The sequence below is a fragment of the Eulemur rufifrons genome, chromosome 6, assembly GCF_041146395.1.
Source record: "Eulemur rufifrons isolate Redbay chromosome 6, OSU_ERuf_1, whole genome shotgun sequence".
NCBI classification, from domain to species: domain Eukaryota; kingdom Metazoa; phylum Chordata; class Mammalia; order Primates; family Lemuridae; genus Eulemur; species Eulemur rufifrons.
Genome location: NC_090988.1, coordinates 61,118,175 through 61,133,118, shown reverse-complemented (window position 1 = coordinate 61,133,118; position 14,944 = coordinate 61,118,175). Strand labels below are relative to the sequence as shown.

The window sequence follows — 14,944 nt, the reverse complement described above, 5'->3', positions numbered from 1 at the left end:
TAAAGATGAAGTACTTAAATGTATTTATTATGATAGGAAATATAATGTGTGCCTTCTAGGATTTGTGAAATGGTTTCATAAACTCTTAAGGAATTTGTTTTGTAAGTTAGGAAGTTTTCCCTATCCTGACTCAGTAACAAAGGGTTTACTCGTATTATAATGCTATAGAACTTTAGTTTGAGAAAATGAATTTGACTATGTGCTGAATTTAGAGGTTGAAAGTAATAGTATCTGTTTTATTTTTAGGACAAACTGATAGATTGTGCAATAAATAATCTTTAGCAAATAAATCTTAGCTATTTGAGTTTTTTTCGTATGTAAGGTCATATTCTTATATACTAAATCTTTATGTCCCTTAGAGCAGCGGTCCCCAACCTTTTTGGCACCAGGGACTGGTTTCATGGAAGACAGTTTTTCCACGGACTGGAGTGGGGTGAGGGGTGTGGTTTCCGGATGATTCAAGCCCATTACATTTATTGTATACTTTATCATTAGCAGAGGGGTTAACAATGTAATAATAATCTATATTTGCAGCCACTCCCCAGCACTAGCATCACTGCCTCAGCTCCACCTCAGATCATCAGGAATTGGATTCTCATAAGGAGCGCACAACCTAGATCTCTTGCATGCACGGTTTACAGTAGGGTTCACCCTCCTATGAGGATCTAATACTACCGCTGATCTGACAGGAGGAGCAGCTCAGGTGGTGATGCAAGCAATGGGGAGAGACCATAAACACAGATGAAGCTTCACTGGCTTACCTGTCGATCACCTACCGCTGTGCAGCCTGGGGATTGGGGACCGCAGCCTTAGAGGACTATTCTATATTGTGTCCTGGGAGTTTGTGATTATTTGTGTGCTATGTTTTAAGATTCATTTCAAATTGGTATCAATTTCCTTATATCTAATATATATCTGGATAACAAGGCTTCTTGAAAATATCTTTTCATTCAGAAATTTTTTTAACATTAGGAAGTTGGGTTTATTAAAAGGCAGTCTGAAGAATTTGCATTTTTTTTCTCTTTTTTTTTTGGTATTTTATTATTATTTCAGCATATTGTGGGAGTACAAAAGTTTAGGTTACGTATATTGCCCTTGCCCCCCCATCCCCCCCGAGTCAGAGCTTCAAACATGTCCATCCCCTAGACAGTGTGCATCGCACTCATTATGTATGTATACACCCATCCCCTCCCCCCCCTACATCTGCCTGACACCCGATTAATGTTATTCCTGAATGTGGTCTTAGGTGATGATCAGTGAAACCAATTTGATGGTGAGTACATGTGGTGCTTATTTTTCCATTCTTGGGATACTTCACCTAGTAGAATGGGTTCCAACTCTATCCAGGAGAACATAAGAGATTCTATAGCTGAGTAATACTCCATAGTATACATATACCACATTTTATTAATCCACTCATGTATTGATGGGCACTTGGGTTGTTTCCACATCTTTGCTATTGTGAATTGTGCTGCTATAAACATTCGGGTGCAGATGTCTTTTTTATAGAATGTCTTTTGTTCTTTTGGGTAGATGCCCAATAATGGGATTGCTGGATCGAATGGTAGATCTACTTGTATCTGTTTAAGGTATCTCCATATTGCTTTCCACAGAGGTTGCACTAGTTTGCAGTCCCACCAGCAGTGTATGAGTGTTCCTGTCTCTCCGCATCCACGCCAGCATTTATTGTTATGGGACTTTTTGATAAAGATCATTCTCACTGGAGTTAAGTGATATCTCATTGTGGTTTTGATTTGCGTTTCCCTGATGATTAGAGATGTTGAGCATTTTTTCATATGTTTGTTGGCCATTCTTCTGTCTTCTTTTGAAAAATTTCTGTTCATGTTCTTTGCCCACTTTTTGAAAGGGTTGTTTGATTTTTTCTTGCTGATTTTCCTGAGTTCTAAATAGATTCTAGTTATCAGTCCTTTATCGGATGTGTAGCATGCAAAAATTTTTCCCATTCTGTAGGTTGTCTATTTACTCTCATGACAGTTTCTTTGGCTGTGCAGAAGCTTTTTAATTTAATGAGGTCCCATTTATTTATTTTTGTTGTTGCTGTGATTGCCTTTGGGGTCTTCTTCATAAATTCCTTGCCTAGGCCAATGTCTATAAGAGTCTTTCCACATTTTCTTCTAGAATTCTAATAGTTTCACACCTAAGGTTTAAGTCTGTTATCCACTATGATTTCATTTTTGTGAGAAGTGAAAGGTATAGGTTGTGTTTCAGTCTTCTACATGTGGCTATCCAGTTTTCCCAGCACCATTTATTGAATAAGAATTCTTGTCCCCAGAGTATGTTTTTGTCTGCTTTGTCAAAGATTAGATGGCTATATGAGGATGGTTTTATATCTGGATTCTCGATTCTGTTCCACTGGTCTGTGTCCCTGTTCTTGTGCCAATACCAAGCTGTTTTAATAAGCACAGCCTCGTAGTATAGTTTGAAGTCTGGTGAATTAATACCTCCCATTTTGTTCTTATTGCCTAGAATTGCTTTTGCTAAACAGGGTCTTCTCTGGTTCCATACAAAGTGTAAAATTATTTTTTCTATATCTATGAAAAGTGATGTTGGTAATTTAATAGGGATTGCATTGAATCTGTAGATCGCTGTGGGTAGTATAGACATTTTAACAACGTTGATTCTTCCGATCCCCGGGCATGGTATGGTTTTCCACCTGTTTATGTGCTCTGTGATTTCCTTCCTAAGTGTTTCATAGTTCTCCCTGTAGAGGTCTTTTACCTCCTTAGTTAAATGTATTCCTAGGTATTTTACTTTCTTTGTTGCTGTTGTGAAGGCCCCATCTATACCTATTTTGTTAAGCGTTCTTATCATAAAAGGGTGTTGAATTTTGTCAAATGCTTTTTCTGCGTCTATTGAGAGGATCATACAGTCTTTGTTTTTGCTTCTATGTATGTGGTGTATTACATTTATAGATTTGCGTATGTTGAACCATCCCTGCCTCTCTGGGATGAAGCCTACTTGGTCATGATGGATTATTTTCTTGATAAGCACCTGAATTCGATTTGCTAGGATTTTATTGAGAATTTTTGCATCTATATTCATAAGGGATATTGGTCTGTAGTTTTCTATTTTTGTTGCATCCTTTCCTGGTTTTGGTATTAGAGTTATGTTGGCTTCATAAAATGTGTTGGGGAGGATTCTATCTTTCTCAATATTATGGAATAACTTTTGTAGGATAGGCACCAGTTCTTCTTTGTAGGTGTGGTAGAAATAGGGTGTGAAACCATCTGGTCCTGGGCTTTTCTTTTTGGGGATGTTTTTTATTGCTGTTTCAATTTCAGTTCTTGAAATCGGTCTGTTCAGAAATTCTATTTCTTTGTGGTTGAGCCTAGGGAGGTTGTGTGTTTCTAAAAATTTGTCCATTTCCTCCACATTTTCCAATTTGTGTGCATAAAGGTTTTTGTAGAATTCATAGATGATATCTTGTATCTCTGTGGCATCAGTTGTAATTTCTCCTTTCATGTTCCTGATGGAGGTTATTAGAGATTTTTCTTTTCTGGTCTTAGTCTAGCCAAAGGCATGTCAATTTTGTTTATCTTTTCAAAGAACCAACTTTTTGTTTTATTAATCTCCCGTATAGTTTTCCTGTTGTCTATTTCATTTAGTTCTGATTTGATCTTATTAATTTCACTCCTTCTGCTGGGTTTGGGGTCGGTCTGTTCTTTCTCCAGCTCTTTGAGTCTATTCATTAGGTTGTCTATTTGCAAATTTTCTGTCTTTTTGATATAGGCCTTTATGGAAATCAACTTTCTTCTCAGGACTGCTTTAGCTGTGTCCCACAGATTTTGATAACTTGTGTCTCCTTTGTCATTTAGTTCAAAGAATCTTTTGATTTCCATCTTGATTTCCTCATTTGTGAAATGATCATTCAGGAGAAGGTTGTTTAGCTTCCACGACTTTGAGTGGAAATGAGAATTTCTGTTAGGGTTGATTTCTACTTTTATTCCACTGTGATCTGAGAAGATGCATGGTATAGTTTCTATGTTTTTTAATTTTTTAAGACATGCTTTGTGTACTAGGTTATGGTCAATCTTAGAGAATATCCCATGAGCTAATGAGAAGAACGTATATTCAATGGAGTTTGGATAGAATGTCCTGTAAATGTCACTCAGGCCATTTGTTCTAGCATTCTGTTTAAGTCCATTATTTCTTTGTTTATTTTCTGTTTGGAGGCTCTGTCCTGTGCTGTCAGCGGGGTGTTGAAGTCTCCAGCTATTATGGTGTTGCTGTTTATCATTTGGTTTAGTTCAAGTAGGGTTTGCTTTATGAATCTGGGTGCACCTAAGTTGGGTGCATACATATTAAGTATAGTAATGTCTTCTTGTTGAACTGTACCCTTCACCATTATATAGTGACCATCTTTGTCTCTCATTACTTTTGTTGATTTAAAAACTAAGTTATCTGAAATTAAAACTGTCATGCTAGCCTTCTTTTGGCTCCCGTTTGCTTGAAATATTGATTTCCATCCCTTTATTTTCAGTCTAAATGCATCTTTGCAGGTTAGATGAGTTTCCTGGAGACAGCAGATACTTGGCTTGTATTTTTTTATCCATTGGGCCAGCCTATGTTTCTTGAGTGGGGAGTTCAAGTCATTCACATTTATTGAGAGAACTGATAGGTGGGGCAGATCTATGTTCATCCTGTTGGGTAGAACTTCATTGTGTGTTTTCTCTCTTGAGCCATTGTGGTATCTGGCCTTTGATCTTTAGCTTTTGAGTAGTTTTACATTCGTGAGTGTTTCTTGTGCTGGTCCATGTGCAACTCTTGTCTTAAGTACTTCTTGGAGGGCTGGTCTGGTCTTGGTGAATTCCCTCAGTCTTTGTTTATCTGAGAATGTCTTGATTTCTCCTTCATATACAAAACATAGCTTTGCTGGGTACAGGATTCTAGGCTGAGCATTATTCTGTTTCAGAAGAGTGAGGATGGGGGCCCAGTCTCTTCTTGCTTGTAAGGTTTCAGTTGAGAAATCTGGCGTTATTCAGAATGGCTTTCCTTTGTATGTTACTTGTTTCTTTCTCCTTACTGCTCGAAGAAGGGCCTCTTTAGTGGATATTTTGGTCAGTCTGATGACTGTATGACGTGGTGTCTTCCTATTTGCAATGAATCTCCCAGGGGTCCTTTGGGCTTCTTGTACCTGTATATTTAGATTTTTAGGAAGGCCTGGGAAATTTTCCTCAATTATATCTTTAAAGAGCTTATCCAACCCTTGTGTATTATCTTCTTCACCCTCAGGAATGCCCATGACTCTCATGTTAGGCTTCTTCACATAATCCCACGTTTCTTGCAGACTCTGGTCTTTTCTCCTCTTTGCTCTATCTGTGACTGACTTATTTAATTGGAAGGTGTTATCTTCGATCTCTGAGATTCTTTCTTCTGTTTGATCTACCCTGCTCTTGAGGCTTTCCACTGTGTTTTGTAGTTCCCTGAATAAATTCTTCATTTCCAGGAGTTTGGTTTGATTTTTCTTTAATATTTCGATTTCTTTAGTGAATTTTTCTTCCAACTTCTGAATTTTTTTTGTGGTTTCTTTGTGTTGGTTATCCATTTTGTCTTGCATATTGTTCAGTTTTCTGATGATCCATGTTTGAAATTCTTCTGTCATTTTGGTGTTCTGAGTTTGGTTAATGTCCATTGCTAGAGAGCTGGTGTTTCTCTTTGGGGGTGTGCTTTCCATTTGATTCTTCATACTTCTGGATTTCTTTCACTGATTCCTTCCCATCTGGATCAGCTGCTGCTGCTTGCCTTTAGATTTTCGTTTGGATGATGACACACCCTCAAGAATTTGCATTTTTAACCTTTTTTTTTTTTTTTTGATAAGTCAAGTTCACTTTATCCAGGAATAAGAAAACTACTTGGAGATTAGGGAAATCAGCTGATCACCCACATTTATGATGAACTACACAATGACAATAATATTAACAGTTGACAGCAGACTTTCATGTTTTTGTCTTTTTGTCCTATTGGACAGTAAAAGGAATCGATAAAATGTTTGATGTTTACCTTGTAAAATGATTTCTACCATATAAGAATGTAATTAGAGAAACATTGTAGAATCTTAGTGCTGAAAAGAACAAAGGCATTTATAAGAGGCGGTGGCAGTTTATAATTAAATTTACTGATGCGTATCATCATACTGTGGAGAAATACACGTTTTGCTACCAAGACTAAAAGCCTCCACAGAGGTATATTTTGATAATCATATAGCTATTTATAGGCTTACTAATTGTCATCTATCATACTAATTGCAAAACTTTCCAAAGAACTATGTTTATCTGGTTAGTGTTCCCTTTATTGGAGTTAGTTACACTCGTTCTTTATCACAGTCATAGTTCAGGTGTAGAATATTTAGATATATCATCTTCAGTTAACATGAATGAAACTCGGGAAAAGATGAATATTGTTTCACCAACACAGCACTCAGAAACAAGTAAAGAGAAAGTCAGAGAGATGTGCTTTCAACTCTGCTTTAATCCAAGAGAAAATAGAGGCCCTGGGAACAGGCCTTGATAAAAACCAAACTGGGAGCTGTGATTTGTTTTCATGAGGCAAAGAGCAATGACGCTAATCATTTTAACAATACAGTTTGAAGTAACACATAAAGTGAACGTGAGCCCTTCAGGACAGGTAAGGTATAACATGCCTTAAAAACTGTTCCTTTTAAAACCTGGGCCAATATACAATTGCCTTTGATTCTAGCTGCGAATACAAAGGAAAGTAGGATTCATCCCCAGAAAGGCCAGTTAAGTACGACAATGTAATAAAAGTGCAAAGTGCTATAGAAAAAGGTGCCTGAGAAGCTTGCAGGATAGGTAAAAATCGAACACATGTTGGCTGAACCAATTAAAATAATATCCAGGGAAAAGGAAACGAACGTGTGGCTTTGCTCATGATCTATTAGGTCATTAAATATGAAATGTCCAATTTTGAACCAAAAATGTAGTCTATTAGATCTCGAACAAGAAGTAGTACAATTAATCAAAGTATGCACCTAAACTATCAACGGTTTTGCTATCTTAACAGTAGCTTGTTTATGCCAGCAGTGGAGAAGCCTGGAGAGTGAGTGGTGATGAAATTGCAAGAGGCGTTTTCCACAGCTTGCTGAAAATTGATTATTTTTCCTTGCAAGAAGTGCTCCAAAGCCTGGAAGAAGTGGTAGTCAGCTAGTGCAAGGTCTGGTGAATACGGTTGATGACAGAGACTTTCCAAGTCCAGCTTCTGTAGTTTGAACAGCATTGTTTGAGCAACATATGGACAAACATTGTCTTGTAACAGGATTGGCCTATCTGTATTGACCAATCTCGGCTGTTTAATCACAAGCATCCTCATCTTTTCGTCCAGTTGGTTGCAGTAGACATCAGCTGTAATAGAATGACCAGGTTTCATGAAGCCATAGTGGAAAACACCAGCGCTGAACCACCAGACAGACACTGTTAGTCCAAAACCAAATATTCATCAAAAAGAGCTGTTTCGGCACTTCATCTTTATCCAACCATTGTGCCAAACACTTGCAATTGTCAAAAACAATCCATTTTTCATCACATGTAACAAAACGGTATAGAAATGGTTCGCCTTTATGTTGTGACAGCAAAGAAAAGCAAGCTTCAAGATGATTTCTCTTCTGATGCTCGTTTAATTCATGTGGTACCCATCTATCCTGCTTCTTTATCTTGCTGATTTGTTTCAAATGGTCCAATACTGTTGGAATAGTAATGTCAAACCTTGCTAATTCACACATGTTGAGTTGGATTCAATTCTACTGCAGCTTTCAGCTCATGATTATTCACCTTGGTCTCAGGTCACCCACGTGGCTCATTTTCAAGGTTAAAATCACCAGAACTGAACTTCTCAAACCATTGACATACTATGCGTTCATTAGCCATATCCTTGCCAAACACTGCTGATATTTCGAGCTATCTGTGCTGCATTGGTTCCATGATGGAACTCATATTCAAAAATAACATGAATTTTTGACTTATGGTTTCACAAAAATTGCTCTAAAAAATTTGAAAGATAATCACAAGCCAAAACATGCTTTGGAAGACTGAGGATGTACCTTAACAACAAAAATAAAACAAGGAGTGTCAAAGTGAAATGTCAGAGATATCAACTGTCAAACTTAGTACTTAAGGAAATGGGACATTTCATACTTAATAACCTAATAATGTAACAGGGCAGAAGTTAAAGAAAAAGCCAAGGTTTTTCCCTTCTGGGTCTGGTGAGCTTCAGTTTGAAAATTTTGAGTTTTCCTAGAGAATGTCATTCATGTCTGAGTCTTAGTAAAAGATAAATTAGTGGTTACTATGATAGCTTTGCATGATGCCCAATCTTCAAAGTAATAAACTTTAACATTTATATAAATATGATTAATTTGAAACAGTTTTAAATTACTGAGCCACAGTCCTAACAACAGATACTTGATATAGATAAAATAATGAAAAACTGTACAATAATTCGTATGTTGCAAATGTATACAAATGAAGGCTTTTCAAAAATAATGAATCCCTAAGATAACAATGGGTTTTCATTCAATTTCATAATTAGCTGTGAGACAGCATATATTTTTGCCTAGTAAAAGGACAACGTTTATAGTTCCATATGCTAAGTTGACCAGCCGAGGGGAACAGGCATAATAAAGTCACAAGGTAAAATAATCTAGAGTCAGATAAGCAAGTGCACAGGCAAAAATAGGCTCTTCTAACTTTTTAGTGATTCAAAAGGATGTCTTGTAATCTGAATTTGCCCACAGAAATAGATAGGAAGGTTCTTGAGCAGCTTATTGAGGACTGGGAGCACATATCCTTAAAAAGTTGCCAAAAGAAACTCATTTAGTTATCCAATAATGTATTTATTGAGCACCTACTACATACCAGGCACTAGTAACACAGATGAAAAGTATACTTGTAAAGCTTAAATTCAGATTTGTTTTTAAAAAATGCTTTCTTCCTGGCCCCCAGGACCACTATATCTTCTAAAGAAGTCTTCATATTAGGGAAGGGAGAAATTTTGCCTTTTAAAAAAAAAAAATGTGCCAAGTTACAGTAATACAAAAACAAAACACAACTAATATTTGTGAGACCTAATGGAATAGCCCTGGTGGAAAGGACTGGATTAGGAATAAGGAAACCTAGCTGTACTCATTAGCTGTGTGACCTGAAGCAAATTTCACTTCTCTGGCCCTGTATCTCTTCATCAGTAGCATGATAATTTGGCTACAATCATAGAATACTGGAGCCAGAAGGAACAGAGATCATCTAGTCCTGTGCTTTTCAATGTCCTTAGTCCAAATGAAAATACTAGGTAGCCGCCCCAGTGTACAACTGATGAAAGCAGAGTCACTTTGACAGCCTCAGAGCCTCACGCTTTGCCCCACCCTGAAGTGGCCATAACGGAACATGATTTGAAAACCACTCTTCTAGAAGGACCCCTCACTTTCTAGATGAGGCAACCAAGACTCAGAATAGGAGAGACTGTTCTGAGAACATTTGGCTTCCTAACTAGAAAGCGGGGAGGAGGGCTAAATAAAACAGTTTAAGAAATTCATTAAAAATGCAAATTGTCAAGATGGAAGTTTTCTATTTTAACTCTCTCAAAGTGGCCCCTTTATGAAATGGAGCTTTGAAATTGATTTTGTTTAAGGCAGCCAGCCAGAGGCTGAAATGAACAACTACCAATGTTAGCCTGCAGGGCCTGTAGAGAGGAGTATGGCAGAAAGCTACACAGACCTCTCATGTCAAGTTGGCATTTGACCATGGAAAATCCTGGCCCCAACAATTCAAGCACTGGTGATTTCAAGAGAAATACGCGGAAAATTATGAACAAGTATAGACAAGTGCCCAGCTCCCAGATCCCTAAGGAGAAGTCACCATCTATTACTCAGAAATATTAACAGAACTGTGGGCATGTGAGATCTTACAGTGAACAATGCGACCAAAATTACCAGTTTGAAATTTCTTCAGAGGCATCCTCTTCCTGGAGGAAAGGCCTAGTTTGGTATCTTGACCTCTAATAGCCACAGCAGACTTGAAATTAAACCAAAAAGTTAAAATGCATGTCGAGTGCTGGACCTATTTGGTCAAGGCTGTGATCTCTTCTGATTTCATGGCATCAGACAGAAAGCTAAGCTCATTGCATAAAGTCTCATATCGGAATGCCATCCGGATCTGAGCAACATTTGTCTTTCGAATATCATTTCCTTCAGGTCCTTCTTTATAATAATTTTTTCCCAGAAACTTCTGCTTTTCCTATGGACCAAGAGAAATACAAAGGAAACAAGTCACTTTCTACATCCACATGGGCAGCTTCGACATCAGCCACAGCACATCAGACTAGTCCCCCTGAGGCAGAGCCTCAGTCAGGACATCTCATCCCCACAGAACTCTTACAGAATTCACCCTGACCACCTCAGTCATTCCTCAGACGACCCTTCATTCCTGACTCTGCTTTCCTTATCAGAAAAAAAAGATAAAATCTGTAAGAGCTGCTAGGGGTGGGGAAGTCAAGGTGGAGGCTTGTACTAGACTCTAAGTCCCTCCTGAGAGTTGGCAAGGACAGACAATAAGTATTCTGGGGGAGGGCCCATCCAAGGACCCAGACTCCACATGAGGAGAATCTTAAGCCTTTCACTCCTGCGTATCATCATCTAAGAAGAGCAGCACCTAATGCAGCCACTCCCCACACCAGTGACATCACCCAGGGGAGGCCCAGGGACCTGAGATACCATCCAGAACATGGTTCTCAGTGCTCCATGTCAGAATTACTTATGGAACTTTATGGAAAGTTGCTGATGCCCATATTCAATCTAGATACTGTTCATCTACTCAAGAAATGCTGAGTGCTTACTATGTGCCAGGGACTGTTCTAGGGTCTGGGGATATGATACTAAACAAGTCTCTGCACAGCAGAGCTTACATTCTAGAGGGAAAGACACATAGCTAAATACGTCAGTAGTAATAAACATTATGAAGAAAACCAGATTAAGAGGATAGAGAATGATGGCAGGTATATGGCTGCTTTAGGAGGCCCTCTCCAAGGAGGTGACATTGAGTAGAGGTCTGAAAAGGGGGTGGAAGCCGCCGTGAAAACTCAGGAGGCTCCGAGGATTCTCTCATGGAGCCTGAGGAGTGTCAGTGTGCCAGAGACCCTGCCTGCTCTTTCATCACAGGTCCCCAGCGCCTAGAAGGCGCCTAGGCACATAGTCAGGCATCACCATTTGTTGAAAGGCTGGAAGGGACAGAGGCAGCATTGTCACATGCCACACCTGGTGCGAGAGGCCGCTCTGCAGCACGCTGTTCCTGGCGATCTCGCACAAGTCGCACGTGCTCAGCTTCCACACTTGAGCTGCGATGGCGTATTCTTCCATAAGTGCTTCCTAGATCCCTCCCCCAAAAGTACGTGGATTAGATGGGAGAAAATCCATTTCAATGTTTCACATATTTCCAAAGCTAAAAACATCAGACATTGCAGAGTTAATTTTTTTCTTTACTAACTGGCACCTGGATCATCAAACATCACACCTTAAATTCCTAACTCTAAGGTCTTTTTTGTGTGAAATCACGGGTTATTACAGAGATATAAAAGCACATCTCCACATTTATTCATTGACCAGCACTGAAAGCCTGTCATGTTTGAAGCCCTGTGCCAGTCAGCAGGGATGCCAGTCTCTGCTTTCCTGTGACAACCCCCTAAGTCGTGCCATTGTTAGTACTACCTGCCCTCTAGCTTTGCTTTCTATAGATTGTCCAAATACACACACACACACGTATTTGTATACATATGAGTAAAGTACTAAGAGCAGAGACGGAAGCTTGAATAAGAATGAAAAGTGCTCCTAGGCTATAAGCAGTAAGACAGTACGAAAAGGATTTGGGTATGAGCTGTGGTTCTGCTTACCCTTCTGGGATGTAAGTGTCTGCAATTAGTCACCAGCCCTTCCATTGCCTCGCTAGCCTAGAGCAGTGCTTCTCAAAGTATTGTCCAAGGTCCCCTGGGAGTTCCCCACAACCTTTTGAACGGGCTTCCTTTCCCAATCTTTATGAGGCAAGTTTTTTTTTTTTTTAACATACTTTGATAAAAACAGCAAACAGGATGTGGAAGCAGATGTGAGAATCCTGCTGGTTCTATTAAGACATTAAAGAAACTTACAAAACTCTAAGACAGTGCTCTTTTCTATTTTTTTGTTTGTTTGTTTGTTTGGAGAAATAAAGTTATTTTCAGAAAAATTGCTATTTGTGTAATATTCAATAGGTTTATTAATGTTTTTAAATAAGTTAATATTTTTTAATTTCTCATTAGCTTCTAACGAAGTAAATATCAGTAGATATGACCCACATAAGCAACAGCTCTTTGAGGGCCTCAATTCTCATTAAAGGGGTCCAGAGACCAAAATGTTGGAGAACATCTGTCCTAGAAGATTCTGGTGCTTCTATTTTTGCTAACCAATGGCTGGTCTTGTCAACACCATCACAGTGTGCTAGGTAGACACTTGTGGCTGGTCCCCATGCATGATACCTCCTTCCCCTTCTCTTTTCTCAGAGATTCAAGGTGTAATAATAATAATGCACCGATTTAAAAGAAATCTTTTGAATACAAGCTATATGCAGACACTGTATTAGACCCTTTGATTCATGACCTTAGTCCTCACAGTAAGGTAGAGGTGGAGACAGTTTTATCTCCCTTTTACAGATTAACAGGGATTCTAAACAGAGGCCTAATAACTTTCCAAGGTCACAAAGCCAGTAGATGTCAAAGAAAGGGAAAATAGAGAAAGGCAAAGATATTAAATTGTACCTTCAAGGGTTCAAGGACACCAAAAAGAGGGCTCCTGGAAGGAACGCTTTTCCCTCACCAGTGGCTTACCTCTTGTCTTCACTGGACCACCAACCCCACTCCAAAAGCAGAACTGAGCCACGGTCTTAGGTCCCTACAATGCGAGGACAGGGTAGGACTGAATGCCTGCTGGGGCACCACTGTCCTTACCCCGAAGTCTCACCTTCGTGTAATGGAACTGCATGGGGTCATCCGTGGAGAGAGAAACATGTAGTCCTTTGTGCAGGAATTCCCTCAGAGGGTTCTTGGAATATTCAAGGAACAGACTGTTGTTGCTAAGAGGAGACATGGCAATGGGGATCTGAGCAAGGTAGTAGAGATACTGCAATACTGGACTCTGCAAAAGAATCACCAAACTCATGAGACAAGTGCCAGAAAGTGTGGTGGGAGGGAGGGTGGAGAGAGGGAGACGGAGGGAAGATGCATTCATCAGTGGAAACCAGGGGTCTGAGCAGTATCTGCACAAGTGTCCAAACCAGCCCTGAGTTCCCAAGCCAGGACACCCAGACCCACTGCCCCTTCATCTCCTTCCTACATCTCATGCCCAGCCCTCCCTGGCACCTGCCCACTGTTTGAAGTGCTCACTCTTGCTGCAGACTCGAGGTATGGCTCAGGGCAGGAAGGGCAGCCGACCCCAGCCTGCAGCTCCTGCTCCCCTCCCCCAGCACGGACCCATCAGGCAGTCCGGGAGATGCCCCACTTTTGCTGTTTTGTCACTTTGACTGCAAACATTCAGTTGAACCTGGAAACACTTCAGCTCCTCAGAGATGAGCCATGAAGGGACGGGAAAGGTCAGACCTGACCTCGCTAGTGTGGTTTTCTGATGTAACACCAGCCCCACCCACCCAAAAATGTGACCCGTGGTTAGACCTCACCAGGGCCAGGGCAAGGGAGCATATTGAGCAAACACTGTTCCTATGGAAGTGATCCAAAACGCAGAAAAGACCATGCACACCAGTGAAAAGGTAGATGGGCTCAGTGTCCAACAAGGGGGGGCTGGTCCATTATAGACCGGGTGGTAGAGCCTTTATCCAGCGACAGCCTTTAGGAGGAGGAGCACAGTGATGACGGGCAGCACCGAACAATGTTACACATGGGGACAAAGCAGGATCCAAAATTCTGTGTTCATTATGATAAGAAGCACATTAAAAATATGCTCTGGAGAAAAGATGGGAATTAGAAGTATTAAAAAGCTAATAATGGTTGTTTCTATTAAAGTAATAGCAATAAGGGTTTTTTTTTCCTCCATTTCTCCATTTTTTGGAAAATCTAAGATGTAATGAGTTTGATTATATTACTTTCATAATTACCAATGAAACCAAGGTGACTACAGACATCCCAGCCCAGGTAAAGGCCCCAGCCTTCTGGCATCATTGGCCAAGACTCCCAGGGGCAACAGGAGCCCAGAACAGGACAGTCACTACAGGGCCAGCTCCCGTGAGTGGCCTGGTTACCTTCTTGAGGAGTAGCCCATGGGAGATGTTGTCGGCAGTTAGGAAGGCAGACACCAGGTGGGTGATGGAGCCAGCCTCCCCACAGTGTGGCCGGAACAGGAATGTGCTCAGGCTGCGTTCCCTGTAGAAGGAGGGCCCCAGGTCAGGAAGGACCCTGGTTTCCTCTGCCTGAGGCCCGTACCCCCAACTGGGACCAAATCCGGAGGCAACAGCCACCCATAGCAGGGTCAGCATGGCTGACCCAGTGCACCCTGGAAACTACCCCTCCTAAAATGCAGAGGCCCAGGCCCCAGAGCCCCTCAGAACCAAGAGGCATCGTCTCTGGGGGCAGAGAGGGGGCCTAGTGGTGGAAAGGGACCCTGTCCTCCAGCCACTCTCCTCTACCCCTCCTCACCAGGCCTTGTGTCCCACTTTCATAGACCTCCAGAGAAGGAAAGGCCTTGAGAAACCATCAAGTCCAGCTTCTGTGTTATAAAAGTGGGCAAACCAAGGCCCAGAGAGTGGAGTCTGTGGTCCAAGCCACCGAGCAGATCAGTGACAAAGCTCGAACTAGAACCCCCATCTCCAAAAGCTCAGTCCAGGACTGCCTCCAGCCCACCAGCCCATTTCTTTCAGTCAGGGCCCCATTCGAAACCTCCACACCC

General features: G+C 40.7%; 2 protein-coding genes across 8 annotated transcripts in view; one reads left to right on the top strand and one right to left on the bottom strand.

The window, feature by feature from the left end:
• The window catches only part of RNF141 (ring finger protein 141), a 45,488-nt gene extending 37,868 nt beyond the window's left edge, over positions 1 to 7,620 (top strand). The window contains exon 6 of one of the 3 annotated variants that reach the window (XM_069469570.1): positions 7,062 to 7,620. In XM_069469570.1, the coding sequence (XP_069325671.1) occupies positions 7,062 to 7,185 (124 nt within the window). In that variant the 3' untranslated portion in view covers positions 7,186 to 7,620. Of the gene's footprint in view, positions 1 to 534; positions 872 to 7,058 lie in introns of those variants that run through there. The other 2 variants (XM_069469568.1, XM_069469571.1) reach the window with 2 other exon arrangements.
• An 802-nt stretch (positions 7,621 to 8,422) lies between these two features.
• The window catches only part of AMPD3 (adenosine monophosphate deaminase 3), a 46,400-nt gene continuing 39,878 nt past the window's right edge, over positions 8,423 to 14,944 (bottom strand). For 4 of the 5 annotated variants that reach the window (XM_069469566.1, XM_069469564.1, XM_069469562.1 and 1 more), the window contains 4 exons: positions 14,301 to 14,421; positions 13,010 to 13,183; positions 11,279 to 11,389; positions 8,423 to 10,262 (listed from right to left, as the gene is read on the bottom strand). In XM_069469566.1, the coding sequence (XP_069325667.1) occupies positions 10,086 to 10,262; positions 11,279 to 11,389; positions 13,010 to 13,183; positions 14,301 to 14,421 (583 nt within the window). In that variant the 3' untranslated portion in view covers positions 8,423 to 10,085. The remainder of the gene's footprint in view (positions 10,263 to 11,278; positions 11,390 to 13,009; positions 13,184 to 14,300; positions 14,422 to 14,944) is intronic. The other variant, XM_069469563.1, reaches the window with a different exon arrangement.